Source organism: Hypanus sabinus, chromosome 6 (assembly GCF_030144855.1).
Source record: "Hypanus sabinus isolate sHypSab1 chromosome 6, sHypSab1.hap1, whole genome shotgun sequence".
NCBI lineage: Eukaryota > Metazoa > Chordata > Chondrichthyes > Myliobatiformes > Dasyatidae > Hypanus > Hypanus sabinus.
The window spans coordinates 175,007,247-175,023,307 of NC_082711.1; the positions used below are offsets into that span (position 1 = coordinate 175,007,247).

General features: G+C 37.6%; 1 protein-coding gene across 5 annotated transcripts in view; it reads left to right on the forward strand.

The window, feature by feature from the left end:
• The window catches only part of vmp1 (vacuole membrane protein 1), a 200,091-nt gene extending 185,362 nt beyond the window's left edge, over positions 1-14,729 (forward strand). For all 5 annotated transcript variants that reach the window (XM_059973627.1, XM_059973629.1, XM_059973628.1 and 2 more), the window contains 2 exons: positions 8,412-8,514; positions 11,696-14,729. In XM_059973627.1, coding sequence (XP_059829610.1) covers positions 8,412-8,514; positions 11,696-11,839 — 247 coding nt within the window. In that variant the 3' untranslated portion in view covers positions 11,840-14,729. The remainder of the gene's footprint in view (positions 1-8,411; positions 8,515-11,695) is intronic.
• The last annotated feature ends 1,332 nt before the right edge of the window (positions 14,730-16,061 follow it).

The following is a 16,061-nucleotide window of genomic DNA, read 5'->3' on the forward strand; positions in this document are numbered from 1 at the left end:
TTAGGCAGTAGAAGCTTAGGCAAGCTGTTGCCCATGTCGCAAGCCCTCCTCTCCACACATCTGATGAACCCAAAGGAATGGCATAGACCAATACAATTTAGTTCCAGCAGCATTGCAGGAGTTGTCACTCAACATTGAACTCAATGTAAGACTGCCTTGTAGGGATTCCAGCTTCAGATTTTTGCTTTGGGGTTTGCTCCTGAATCCTTCCCCATAAGTGGGTATAACTGCAAGGCAGCAGAGGTTTGAGATCAGAGTTTTCCTTCTCCTTGATGAGCTGCCAAACACGGTTGACGAATTCCATTTGCCTGAAACAAATGGTTTTAAGGCGCCAGGAACCTCTTTACCCCTTCTGTCAGTAGAAACAGTTCCGCCAGGATTAGTAGCTCAGTCACACATGGAGGCCAGAAGCTGGACTTGTTATCAGAGGCTATTTGAGGTGCACGCCATTGGGAGCATTTAATAGGTAGTGGGAGCTTGTCTCCATTACCACCTGCAGCTATAACAACTCATGCACTTGCTTTTTATTTAGTTACTTACTTTTTTTTTCATACTTGCACAGTTTTCCTTCTTTTGCATATTGTTTGCCAGTCTTTGTGTATAGTTTTACATTGATTCTATTGTACTTCTTTGTTCTACTGTGAGTGCCTGCAAGAAAATGAATCTCAAGATAGTACATGGTGAGAGAAATGTACTTGGATAATAAATTTACTTAATCTGCAAGAGTTGATTGAGATAAGATGATCCAAAATGGAGGCTTGAATCAAAAATGAAATCATTTTGTTGGGGAGCAGCCCAGGAATGTAATGGAATAGTGATTAGTGTGTGTGGATATCAGTCTTAACATTTTGAATAAGTTGAAGTTTGAATATTTTAAAATGTTTTAAAGAAATCTAGCCTCATTGATACATAAAACATAAAAAGATAAGCTTTCCAACAAAAGCACAGGGCCAATAATGTTAATGACAAAGATAAGGGTTTACATTGAATGGTTGAGAATTTCACTTCTTTGTTTAGAGCTGTCTCTATTTTGGTCTGCTGTGTTTAAGTTTTCCAAACTCTCATTCTCATCTGCCAACAAGTTCAGACACGAGGGATCTCTTATTCTTTCTCTCTGACTTGTATCCTTAGTCATCAACATTTTATAGTCATGAATTAGGTCTGGTTTTCCTTTGTTCTGTTTATCACAAGACTAATCATTTAACCACAGTTCCCCCCTTTGCAATGCATACCAATGTGCTGACATTGCATCATTTTTGCCCTTCATTTTATTCTCCATTTTAGATTTTAATCAGCTGTTGGCTTTTACATAAATTAATGATGCTGTCCATGCAATGACAGAACTTGCTTCAAGGTTTGTTCCTCATTGTTAGGTAAGGGCTTCACAATTATGGTTGATCTTTATCACAAAGCATACTTTTGTCTGCATTACTGAGTGTGTGGTGAGGATCCACAAGAATGTAACTTCTAGAAGCATAAGCAGTTATGGTCACAAACATTTTCAACCCCTTTAAGTACCTAGATTATTTGTGATCCAATTGATGAGGTATTTCCAAATTTGTGATTTAAAGAAATGCGCAGTCAGCTCTCTTAGAAGGGATGGAACACAAAATTCTAACCGTGATTTTTTGATTTTAATTTATTTTATTACAATCTTTACTATGTAAATTGCTTATAATGATCTGTTTTGTGAACTCAAATATCAGTTGGGCACCTCACAGAATTTTCTAAAGAAATAGACTTGCTCCTAACTTAACATTCCTGACATTGTTGTTGCTTCTGTACTATCATTTGTGCAGTTTTTCCAAAGTCTGGTGTCCAGGATGCACTCTATTACAGCTAGAATCTGATATAATAATCATTATCATCATTATGTGGCGAGTCATGACGTAGGTGATCATGGTTTGTCCATGACCGTGATTGTTCTTAGCAAATTTTTCTACCGAATTTGTTTTCCATTTCCCCCCTTCTGGGCAATGTCTTTACAAAATGGGTGACTCCAGTAGTTATCGATACTTTACAGAGATTGTCCACCTGTGTCAGTGGTTGCATAACCAGGACTTGTGATATGCACCAGCTGCTCATACAACCGTCCACCACATGCACCCATTGCTTCACATGACCCTGATCGGGGTGGGGATGGCTAAGCAGGTGTTACAACTTGCCCTGGGGTGACCTGCAGGCTAGCGGAAGGAAGGAGCGCCTTACACCTCCTTTGGTAGAGAAGTATCTCCACCCTGGCACCTGCAGGATCTGATAACCAACTTTAAAATGTGCTCTCTAGATAAAGGAAATACAGGCAAGACTGCTTTAATTGAAGGTGCTGATGAAGGACCTTCCCTGGTTGTAGTTCTTGGAACAAAATTCACGCAATGCTGTTGGAGTAAAGAATTATAGGAATCTGACTCTGTGGCAACAGAAGAAACTGTATTGTTTGTCAGAACCAAGATGAAGGTGACATGGATGGGAGGTTCCAAGAACATTTAGTTCTCTCCAGATTTTTCACTAGACGTGCCCAGGAGAGAGGTGGTGTTTAAATAGCCATGAGTCAGCCATGCATCCTGTAGCTCTTGATATCAAAAGCTTACCATTCAGCCTATTAAAAGTGATAGCTCCACCCTTCTAGGCAAGCACAAGTTTTTTTGCCTTGTAATTTGAGAGATCAGAAAAGGAACTACTCACTGTAGAATACCCAGCTTCTATCCTGTTCTTTGATGGCTAAGGTGTGGCAGGTGGCCTGACTCTTCTGTACTCTCACTGTGTAGAAACTGCCTGATCCATTGTATTTCAAATGTTATCAACCACTCTTAAATTCAGTATTTTATATTGTCCAGGTTCTGTATGCGTTCTCATCATTCACAAAATAACTGAACACGGTTTAACATCAGATTCAATGGTTCCATTTAATATCAGAGAATGTATGCAATATACAACCTGCAATTCTTACTCTCTGCAGACATCCTCAAAACAGAAGAAAACCCCCAAAGAATGAATGACAGTAAAAAGTGCAAGAACCCCAAAGCCCCCTGCCCCCTCCCACACACAAGCAGCAGTAAAAAGCATTGATCCTCCCCTACCCCCACTTATTCTAGCATAAAGCATCGGTATTCCCACCGCCCATCCTGCAAGCAACAGGAAAGCCCCCAAAGAGAAACCATGGTTTATAGTACATCAAAAACTAACCGTTTGATCCCGTACAGAGCCCTCCAACAGCCTCTCTTGCTGTCTTCAATGTTCTGGCTCCTGCTATGCTTCAGTTTGTGACACCAGTGAGAATTTGTGTCCACAGGGGTCATGCAAGACTCCCAAGGCGTCTGACTTCAGGCCACATCTGGACATACTGTAACAAAGCTGATCAGTGCACTTCAAGAACGGGAATACACCCATGTGTAGAACACCAGTCTTTGAGTGCCACTGTAGATCTGAGATCCCAATAGGACCCCAGCCACCCTGAAAGGAGATTAGAGACATCCGAAATATTCATAAGTATTTGATCTCTTGGTAGAATATAGAACATAGAACAGTGCAGTACAGGAACAGGTGCTTTGGCCCACACTGCTGTGCTGAACTAATTAATCTAGCTAAACTAATCACTTCTGCCTACACAATGTCCATATCCATCCGTTCCCTGTCATTCATTTGTACCTGTCCGAGAGCATCTTAAATGCCTCTCTAGTTCTGATAGTTAGTTCAGATTGATGGGCAAGTACAGCAATGATGTCCTAAATAACCCAAAAATAACTGGCTCTTGATACTGTAACCTCTTTCCTATACTTATAGGCCCATGGGTCTATGTCAGTTCCAGGAAGACCAATCTCAAAGGATCTTATTTTCCCTGTATCCCTCTGCCTTGTTCTCTCACACATTCATAGCAACACTGCTTTGATATTTTTCCCCGCTTATCTAATGAGTAACTTAAAGTTGTCAGCATTTCTGATATGTGGGAGAAAACCAGGGCATGTAAGAGAAATAAATGCAGTCACTTGAGAAATCCCCATAAATCCAAACAAACTACTGGCATCTGAGGTTAAGGTCAAACATGGGTCCCGAGAGTGTTCAGTAGAAACCTGAAATTGCTGTGCTACTATGCCATCTCTCTTAGGTCAGATGTGATTTCAACCATTATTTTTTCGCCCTCTAACTCCTCCATCCACTTTCTTCATCATCATCATCATCATATGAATCAGTTGTGCTGTATTTCCTTTGACCATTTTCCAGTGGGTGTTACCTTAATGTTGAGAGCAGATGTTCTTTGTCCCAGACCATGTTGCGATAAAGTCCATTACTTAAAACATATATGAATAATTAAGATGTTCATATCAATAGTTCTAGGTGCTTTTGGTTCCTGATGCTTTTGCAATCCAAATGTTCTTTGGAAATCAAGAATAAGGCATAAAGATTTTTGCTTTTAATTGTTTTATTAATTGTTACAAGAACAAGAAGTGCCGAGAGAACCAAAAAAAAGACTGAAAAGCAGTTGTGATCTTTTCCTGCTCAGAACAGAGATTTAAAAAAATTCCATTGATATTAATTAACCTACAATTTACAGTGGATTCTGGATAATCGGGACCAGTGCATTTTGGCCCAGTTAAGTGGCTGCCCCAATTAGACCAGGTTTCATGGAAATAGTTAAAAATGTATGTTTTTAAAAAGACAAACTAATTTCAGCTAAGTAACAAATTTGTATTTAAATGAAATACAGAACAAATTAGAACTCTACAAATCCTACTACAGTAATATAAAGCTGTGTATTAGTTCCTAAAATTTATTGACAGAGGAATTCATCCAGTGTACACTGCCTTGTTCTTTTTGATTGACTAAATGCGTGCCACAGTGGTGTAGCAGTTAGCGCAACACTATTACAGCTCAGGATGTCAGAGTTCAATTCCAGTGTCATCTGTAATGAGTTTATACATCCTCACTGTGGAATGCATAGTTTTTCTCCAGGTGCTTCAAAGTCATACCAGTTAGAAGGTTATTTGGTCATTGTAAATTACCCTGTGATTAGACTAGTGTTGTTGGTGTGGTTCAAAGGGCCAGAAGGTTTTATTCTGTGCTGTATCTCAATAAATAAATAATGTGAACAAAATCAATGCAGACACCTAGTGCAAATAATGGACTGCCTTCATACAATGCTTTCCACAATTGCATCCTCCAAATCTTCATATTCATTGTAATATTCAAGGTGATTGTCAATACCTTGAAATTCTTTGCAGTTCCTAACATGCTGAAGTAGTGGAAAGATCAAAACCCAGTGGTTTCTTCCATCACTAAGCCTGAATTCCTGAAACTGCAGTGAACAAAACAGTCCTGAATTGTCTTGCTTATTTCTCGCCATTTATCATCTATCAGTGACAAAAATCACTGGTTTTTGAGCACAAGCACAAACAACTGACTGTTTAAAACCTGTTTGCTTTCAACACAATGTAGTGTCTAATGATCACATAATTGCACGTGACTAATGCTGCTTGGCAATAGTCTCTCTCCCAATTAAGCACGCTGTTTCAAAGGCTACTTGAGAATCTGGATATGCCATTAGGTTCCAGTCTCTATTATTTTTTTCCTGAATGCTTTAACTTAATGACATTAGAGTCTTTTTAAAACACAGAATTTCATTTAGTGAAGTCTGATCTTTGAAATAAATTAAAATCATTGTCCCACCTCTGAATTTTCATTCAGAAATGCATATACAGATTGTTGTAAAAGATGGTATGAATAATACACTTGCCACTAATGTGTGGCATTATGTCCATAGAACATACAGGCCCTACAGCCCACAATCTTGTGCCAAGATAATTAAATTTACTTGAATATCAAACTACCCCCTCCTTCTGTAAAGCTCATAACTCTCCATTTTTCTTCCATCCATATGCTATTTAGATCAATGTCTTTGTAGATAACTTTTAAGACTTTTGCCTTGAATTGGAAAATGCATTGCATTTGGGAATTTTGCATTGAACATTAGCTGCTGGTCATCCTAAGGGTTTAACATAGGAAAAAAACCTTTAGCACAATACAGGCCCTTTGGCCCACAAGGTTGTGCCGAACGTGTCCCTACCTTAGAAATTACTAGACTTCCCCATAGCCCTCTATTTTTCTAAGCTCCATGTACCTATCCAAAAGTCTTTTAATCTTATCCACCCCGATCATTCCATGCTGGCAGCCCATTCCATGCACTCACCACTCTCTGAGTAAAAAACTTACCCCTGACCTCGCCTCTGTACCTACTCACCAGCATCTTAAACCTGTGTCCTCTTGTGGCAACCATTTCAGCCCTGGGGAAAAAGCTTCTGACTATCCACACAATCAATGTCTCTCATTGCGCATCTTTGTGCACCTTCTGCGGTGGTTTAAGTCTTGTATTGCATTCGCAGTCTGATTAATAGCTGGGATGCCACACATTCTAACAGGAGAAGGAAATCATGTTATTTCTATCACTAGAATTAGTATCAGGTTTATTATCACTGGTATATAATGTGAAATTTGTTAACTAGTATGTCAAAATGACCATGGAATTGCGTTGTTCATCAATAAACAGCTACAGTTGTTTTCACATGTGCATAATACTAAAGTCAATCTGGTAAAATTTGCCAAAACTTGAAAATCAATTTTACTTGACTTGTGTATGAACTCATTTACCTATCAAACTATGTATGGAAATGTTTGAGGAAGAAGCCAATAAAGTGAATACATTAACATCTTATTCATTGCCAAAGGTATTATGTATTGAAATATCTCATTCCTTTCTTCATTAGTCATGTCCCTGGGGCAGTGTGTGTGGGGTGTGTAGAATTCAATATGGAGAAAGGGCATCTTACACTTCGTGAGCATTCATTCCAACTCTGTTCTTTATCATCCTTTACAAATTTAAGTTGAAAAGTACAGAAATGAAAATAGGACCCTGAAATATTTATTTTAATACAGTTTAGAGATAGTCCCTTTTAACTTGTTACAAGACCTCTTAAAGAACTTTATTTGCTGAATAAGTCCATTTTAATAAAGCAATGATTAATCAACTTGCAAAAGCAGAGATATCTGTTAGGTCTATTTCTCCAATTAGCATCACTTTTAACAATTCTGCTGAAATTGCTTGTAAATGTTTCCTTTGGTGGGAGTCTGAGACCAGAGGACATAGCCTCAGATTGGGGGGGGGGGGGTCATTTTAGAACAGAGATAAGGAGGAATTTCTTTAGCCAGAGAGTGGTGAATCTGTGGAATTCATTGCTGTAAGTAGCTGTGGAGGCCGTCTTTATGTATATTAGAGGCAGAGGTTGATAGATTCTTGATTGGTCAGGGCATGAAGGGATATGTCGGGAAGGCAAGAGATTGTGGTTGAGAGGAAAATTGGATCAGCCATGATGAAATGGTGGAGCAGACTTGATAGAGCAAATGGCCTAATTCTGCTCCTATATCGTATGATCTTATGGTCTATGGTAAAGTATTAATTTGTTCATATCCTTTTTTATCAAAACTGATTTTTTTAACAGTCCATTATTTTAAATTGTGTCCCTTGTGGAAGTTGCTCATTAAAAGTGCAATCTTGTGGTCTTGGAATTGCGACCAGAAAACATACACTTGTGCAAATCTGGGATCTTCATCAATTCAACACTTAAATTTTTCCTTTGTTACACCCTCAACGGTTTTATGCTTTTTATTGTTAGTAATTTCTGCACTGTGAGAACAAGTTGTTCAAAAATATATAAAGTATCTCGTATCATTGCATGAGTCAGGAGTTTCTGTATATGGGTAATGGGTACACACCCTTTAATTTCAATAAGAGTATATTGTGTTATGGGAGGGAATAAATATGAAGTTACCTTATTAAAAGATCCATTGTACGTTGTTTGTTCTTTGGTTAATCACCAACTGTTCAATCGTGGTTGAGGGTGGGGTTGAGTGTGTGTGTGCGTGTGTGTGTGTGTGCGTGCGCACATGTGTGTGCACAAAAATAGAGGAAAGAATATTATGAAAATTTTCAGTAGATTCTTAACAGCCAAGAAATGCTGTATTTCCTTATAAGGACTGCAAAATTTGGAAGTGGCCATCCTTTCAGGAGCTTTAGGGGCGAGTCATACGTGAAGTGGGAGTGTAGTTTCGTTCTTAGCTGGCAATGACACACTGCCGACTCACTTCCTTATTGATCAGTTTAAACTAGTTTTTACAGGAACTGACAGTGATATATGGGGCCAGGCTTGTGGGAATCATTTACTTGAGATACTGTAGTCTGCCAGTACACAACTTGAGTTCCTCCTTCTGCTTCCATATTAATTATAATGAACGATGATGCGAAACGTGCAAATTCTTAACTGCTTGTTAAATTATTTTTCAATTATGTGGCACTTTAACAGGTGAGTAAAATTAACTTTTTTTAAATCTTTTTCCTCTCTTGGTTACGGATTTTGCCCACATAGGGCAATTCCAAAGTTAGGCCCTTCACTTCAGAAACCCTTCCGAGAATACCTGGAGGCCCAGAAACACAAGCTTCATCACAAGTCTGGAGACAAAATAGAAGCGGTAAGGATATCACTAATGTTGTGACTTATGTGTTAAAATGTTTATTGATCTATGTATGTCTTTCTTTCACTCAACACTTAGATGTCCATAGATTTGAGTTCTAAATCCATGGTAATTAGATTATAACTCTGTTTCAGAAACAGGAAGCCACAAGTTGGCCAAAGATCCATCAGTAAAATTGAACATTTGGGTAGGAAAGTCAAAGAATGTAGTCCTCATGTCTCTTAGACAATAAGCTCTTTTAGCTAATTGAATCATCTGAAGTTTTTAATGTCCCATAAAACTAGCACTGATGACCGGAGCAGCACTTTGAGATGATCATTCATTGGTGTATTTTAAATATTGACTGTAAGTAATCTTCATTTTAAGTGAAAGATTTAAATGACAAAATCTTCCTGTAGGCGAGTAAAGATGCCTTATTGAATTGACATGGAATTGATGCAGGATCTGACTTAGGAACATTAAGCGTTCAAAGATACTCTAATCTTAAAATTGGTCTATTTTGTTTTAAAAAATTAGAAGTGTTAAGTTTCTGAACTCAATTTACTTTTTATTTTTGGATTTTAATTCTGTTATAAGCTAATTTAGTTTTTCAGAAGCATCTTCTTTGCCTGAAAACAACTGTGTTTTAACGTTTGAAATGTAAAGTGTTCTGATCTTTGTAATCCATGGTTTTGAGAATAACATAATACGAAGAAAATCCCTATTAATTCATATCAATTCAATAATTATCCTCCCATAATGATGTTTCTAGAAAGATATTCAAGTTGCCTTTCTCACCAAGCTCTCAGCCCCCCATCCATAAAATAATTCAGTTCCTGCTATGTGGTTGCGATGACGTGTAATACTCGCCAAACCCAAGTTGTGCAACATTTTTTTAAAATTACTTCCTCACATGGACAGCTATTGTATATAATGCTGATTGCCCAATATATTTAAAACATTGTGCAAATATTCTGTTGACAACATTAATTTTTGATCTAAAAATTTAAGTCCTTATTTTGATAAAGATTTGGCACGTTTTTGGGAGATTAACTTTACCTCATCTTGGCTATTGTTTTTGATTGTTAATCTTTCAATGTATAATGTTTTCCTTGTTATGTAGTCTGCAAAAAATTGAAACATTGGAGATCTCAGTGGGAAAAAATGTGAAATAATACTGATGTTCTCCCATTCACCGTCTCTGAAATCCCAAATAGATGGAATATGTTTGTAGAGGGGTGGGAAATAGATTTAAAATTTGTACTTTTCCCTCCTTTTTGAAACTGTTTTCAGGCTTTGGAGAGCTATTTTAAAATGCTCAAATGTTTCATTTCATAATTAAAGGGAATTCAGCTAAGTTTCTGCTGTTATCCTACAGAATTTGTGGGGAGCCACAGTAGCATTGCGATTAGTGTGATGCTGTTACATCTCAGGGAGTTAGGAGTTTGGATTTCAATTCCAGTGTCCTTTGTAAGCAAGTTTGTATGTTCCTTCCCCTATGCGCATGGGTTTACTCCAGGTCCTCTGGTTTTCTCCCACAGTTCAAAGATGCCCTGGTTATTAGGTTACAAACACGAGAAAATCTGAAGAAGAGTCTCAGCCTGAATCGTCGACTGTTTACTCTTTTCCATAGATGCTGCCTGACCTGCTGAGTTCCTCCAGCATTTTGTGTGTGTTGGTCTGGTTTTCCCGTGATTAAGCTAGGGTTAGATCAGTGGGTTACTGGACAGTCAGAAGGGCCTGTTCTGCACTGTATTTAGAAATTTTGAATTACAGTGCAGAGTAGGCCCTCCAGCCCTTTGGGCTATGCTGCCTCAGTGACCCCTAGCAACCCTAATTTCACCCTAACCTAACCATGGGACAATTTACAATGACCAGTTAACCTACCCAGTACACCTTGGGACTTGGAAGGAGCTGGAGTACCCAAGGAAAAGCCACGTATTCCATGGATAGGACCTACAGAGACTCCTTACAAAGAACGCTGGGATTGAACTCTGAACTCCCAACGCCCTGAGCTGTAACAGTGTTACACTGACCGCTAAACTATCATCTCTAAATAAAATAAATAAAACTTGCATTTATTTTTACATAGGTCAAAAATATCTAAATCAATCTTTTAATCATGACACACATTGAATCACAGTATTGATCCTGGTACCAGATTAATATAAACCGGTTGCTTGTAAAAGACTTTGTGTCATTTGAAGCGAGAAGGTTTGAAGAGAAGGTTCTCTCCTCTTTTGATTCAAAATCTATTCTGGCCTTCATTGGCTTTTCAGATCTCCAAATGGTGCTGCTGTCTCAGGGCTAATACCAGCTGGATTGACCAGCAAAATTTGTTATGTATACTTATGAAACAGGAGGTGGTGAACTAAATCCCCACCCGTTCCTTCCTGAATGGGAATCCCCACTGAACTGACATGCTACCAGGTTTAATCTACTCACATCTAATGGCCTCAGTCCAGAAAAGCAATCATGATCTAGATTCCTGCAACTGTGTTGGCCTTTTGGCTGTTCATCTAAGACTAATATGTGTGACCAATTACATGAAATCGTATACACGTATAATAAATTGTATCACATTAGCTGCTTTGCAATGAAATGCTCAATTTTAGTGATCTTTTATCAAACTTTCACTGGGAAGTATAAGTTGCTCATTTTATATAAACGAGCGCAGAAGAACATTAAACAAAGTACACCACATAATTAATTTGGGATATTGGAAATGTGTAGAGATGCTACACTGAGAACTAGTGCAGCTTGTCCTTTAAGGCAATAATTCTCATGCATTCTGTCTGCACTGATGCACTTGCTCCACCTACTATGTCTGTAGCCGGTATTTTAATATTCTATGCTGTTTATCTGTTTTGTTAAACTATCCTATTGATTAAAATTTTCAATAATACCTTTTTGATATGTGGAGCTATCTGGAATTTAAAATAGTTTTGTTAGATTAATTTTAGCTTTTGCATTTCTTGTGAAAGAAACTCCGTTGCTTTGTTCTCCTAACACTGATAAATCAGTATTTGAAGGTTTAAAAATTGTTTAAATTTTGGATTTTGTGATCATTTTATAACAAAGAAAACTGCCTTAATCTTAACAAAAGTTGCCAAAAGATCTGCAATTGATGTTGAATTGTATTAATACTTATTTTGTATTATTTCCTTCCCTCCCCGCCCCCCCCCCAAATCTCTCACAGAGTGAAAACTGGCTGTCATGGCTCTTTGAAAAAATAGTCATTGTCATGGTGTGCTACTTCATTCTGTCCATCATTAATTCTATGGCCCAGAGCTACGCCAAGCGGATCCAGTCACAGAAATACACTGAAGAGAAAATGAAATGAAATAAGTAATATTTTTTGAGAAAGGGACTGTACAAGGCCCAGATTAGAAAGTGATTCCTATAGCCATCTGCTGCTGCTTGATTCCATCAACTGGAATGACTTTGAGGAGGCAGAAGGGGTATGTTATAAATGTATGCAGTTGCAAGTTCTGAAATGAATTATTTCATGCTTATCATAAGTATTCCAGAATGGAATCTACTTCTGTGGATTCTTGCTCATTTAATTTCTTCATTTTAATTTTTTTAAAGAATTTTTGGCTTCAGTGGAGGCCTTGTTTGGAATGAATGGCATAAAGGAAGTTGTAGGATAGATGTAAATAATTAGGCATGGAGTCCAGATGATAGAAATGATTCTGATGGTCTTCCAATTACTTTGGGTATGGTAATGAATAAATGAGGGTTGGGCATGGTTTGCAAAAGCCACAGCAACTCAAAGAAACAGCATTGCATTGTCTTGAGTACAAGTATATTCCCACAATTCCTTTTTAACTTTTGGCTGTATTTCACACAATGGTTGGTAATGGTTCTGTAAGCACAGAGCAGTGACACTTTTAATACCAGCCCATTATAGCTGTGTTGAAACATACATTTAAATTCCTTCAGATCTTATTAAGTTAATATAGTTGGTTGGGGACTTGCATTATTTCCTCCTTTCTATTGCATCATCTTTCTGTGGTACCGCTGTCCTCCACAAATGTGTCCCCTTGCCAACAACGTTCTTCTTTGGTGCTGAAATTTTCATGCTGCCTACACACCAGTAACTGAGCTGTGGTTTGACGCTGCAAGTTGCAGAGAACTGACAGACCCATCATTGTTGGCATTTCTCAACGCTTAGAGGTGAGACTTTAAGTCACACTGTCATCTGCAGTGTTTCACTTTACAAGGCATTGATTTTTTTATCACCTTATTTCAGCTTTTTCTGATAGAGGATAACTATAGAAAGTCAGTATATGTGAATTTGAAAAAATTTATAGGTATTTATTATCGCAATCTTTGAATTTTATTTATCTCCCATTTGAGCAATGTTGTCTTGTGCCCAAAGCAGCACCAAACTTTTAGAATTGTATTGCTCACCTTTACTTGTGTTTTCAACTCGAATGATAGTGAAAGAAATGCTGTAAAACAAGTCCATTCAAACTGTATAGAAAGCAATGTAAATTTTACCAGAAAGACCTAACCTGACTTTATAAAACTACGTTGTCATTCCGCACACTAGATCTTAGTTTGATTCTGTCTAATTACTGAGGAATGTCATTAACATGTATGAATAAAAATCAGAATCTCAAACTACATGTGCCAATTAAATACAAATTCAGTAACTTCACTGATGAATTCATATAGGACTATTCATAAGGCAAAATAACAGATGTTTGACTTAGATCATAGTGTACATTTTAACTTATTCCTATGCGAGATATGTTGCATGAATGAGGTCCTTCAGAAGCTTCTCTTTCGGAGCTGTTTAAGCTGAAGAAACTCTGGTTCTGTTTTAACTACTGCATTTTCTAACTGGAATAAAATTGGAGTTATGGTGATATCTTTCTAAGATTTTTATTGAAGTGCGTGAATTTGAATACATAAATTACTATTGTTGCAGTGTTACAGTCCTAGCAGGTTTCTAATTCAGCTCTTTCACAGTACTGCCATCCAGCAGTGGTCTGAAAATGCTTCAGCACAGAAAATTCAGAGTTAGTTAATCTCTGATAAAACAGGTGGCTAACCACAGCATTTTGACCCACAGATTCTGGATCTGTACTTTGTGTCTGTTCAAAATCTCCTTTGGAGTTTGTGGAAAATTACTAAAAACGGAAGTTTGTGCAAAATTAAACTTGATTAATGTTCTGTATAATTAACACATCATTAGTCTATTCCATAAAGTAAACTGGAGTGCTATTTCTCAACATTTTCATATTCCTGAATGGTAAGTAATTTGAATTCCTAGAAGTTCATGATACAAAAAGTAAAAATTGAAGAGGATTTTTGCAACTAGTTCCGCTATTGCTTTTATCTTCAGCAGCTTGGATATCTCCACCTTTCTGGTGATATTAGTCCTGAACAAGAAGGCTGAGTTTATGCTCTTCAAGAACAACCAAATGATCACACCATACTGTGAAACCAAACACTGATGCTTCTGCCTGACCAAGGAAACTTGTCCAATCCTAGCTCAAATTTTGAATCTCAAGTATGGAGTTTGAAGATATGGTACTGTACTAGTGCCTTGGTACAGCCGATATATTGAAATGTAGCGGTGTTGTATTCTTGGAATTTGTTTCTAAGCAACAAACTAATTTTTATTACTCAAATGGTACTAACTTTATTCACTAGCAGGTAAGATTCTGAGTACCTTCATTGTTTAGTTTCTAGCCTCAAACAGCAGGTGTAGATTTTATTTCACATCCAGCTTCTGCATTGTCTTGCCATTCAGTGAGATAGCTTATCAGACTGGTGTTGGCTGTTTGCTCAGTTGGCGACAACAGTTGGTAGGCTATCTGACATTGTGGTGTCTTCCATCTCATCAGCATTGCATTTTATGTTCTGCTTCTCCATTTTCATTTTGGTACTCATTGTTTTTCTCTAAGTTAGTGGTATATTTATGAATCTCATTATCTACCACAGTTGTTTTGGGAAAAACAAACTAATAGTCTGTAGTAATATGATCTACTGCTATTATGTTATCCACCTAGTTATGTTCGAACTCCCTCTTTTTACCCGTCACCTTCAGAGCTCACACAAAATTGCTCTGCCTTCAGGTGCTGTGTAGTATTCTGCTATTTCCAGGTAAGGAGGAAAGGTTAAACCTCAATTCCATGCAAGTGGGTTCAATAATTGTGTCACACTGACTTAATCATGTAGCAGTGTATAGATTATTTAATAAAATGTGTCAGAGTTGATACTTGAGGAGTTTGTAGTTATTTGAGCACTGTTGAGAGCCTTTTTCATTCTTGTTGGAGGCTAATTTATCCACTTTACAATTCCGGTCTGACAATAATCTTCTCCATTAACACATTCCATACAATTTTTCCCTTTTGGGAGCAACATTTCCATTAATTTATTGACCAATAAATAAGGGTTCAATGTTCTATTGGACTTCAGGTAATGACTTTCCATTTTCAGAACTGTGATCTCAATGCACTAGAGAAGTATTTAACATTGGAAAAGAAACAGGCTTTCCCCTCAATTCCAAGTTGTTGGAGGATATTCAGCTTTTAAGTTTAAGGATCAATTAATCACCTTTGTCCTCATTTCCCTCTCCCCATATCTAGCCAACTTTAGATCTTGGTCACCCTCTGGTGCTTTGGCCAGATTACCATTATCTATGGTGCTCACAGTGAGCTGGTAATACCTTAATGGGTGGTGAATCTTAAAAGAGAAGCAAAAGTGCAGATTTCAATTACTTACTACTTACTAAAGCATATAGCCATGAAGAGCCAGGTGCACCAGTTATGTTGTGCATACTCTGCCATTTCCACCCAAAATGACTAACAAACCCTTGGCTAAGAGTTACCTTTATTTGTACAGGATGCTTGTTAAATCTTCAATGCACATTGCTCTCCTAGTACTGCCCAAAATGGAGCATTGCTGGAGGGAAAATTAAGTTAAGGTACACAATGCCTGAAAAAGAAAATCCCACTTAAAGAGGATTTGGTACATTCTGTCATTGCCATATCTAACCCTATAAAAAGTTGAGACTCCTACTTCAGAGAAACATCATGAACAAAATCTGCACTGCTGTTAGCATCTGGACAAAAACAGAGCAATTAGTGTGGAGGACATCAAGAGTAGGGTAAAATGCTGCAAAAGATGGTAAACTCCGAACTGGCAGGATGAAATAGTGATGGACAAGTGCCCATCTGATGGAAAATGACAATTCTTTAACAACAGTATGTAGTGAGAACAAAACATTGTTTAGAGAGGAAACGGATGTATCAATTATTATTTGTAGTTTATATTAGCAGAAATATCACTGAATTTTAATAAACCTTTCAGGAAAATCTGAGCTGTAATGTTCTGACTCTTAGTTAGCTTTTCTCGACCAGAATCGATTCAGAGCTCAACACTGGGATTTGCTTCATCTGGATGTAATGTTCTTTTACTGAGAAAAACCTTCAGCTTAGGAGATAGATTATTCAAAGCAAGTTCCAGTCCCAGAAAATCAAACCCTGTAATAATGATTGCTAGGAGGTTTGCTTTTAATTGCAGTTCCTTAAGGATGATGAGTAGTT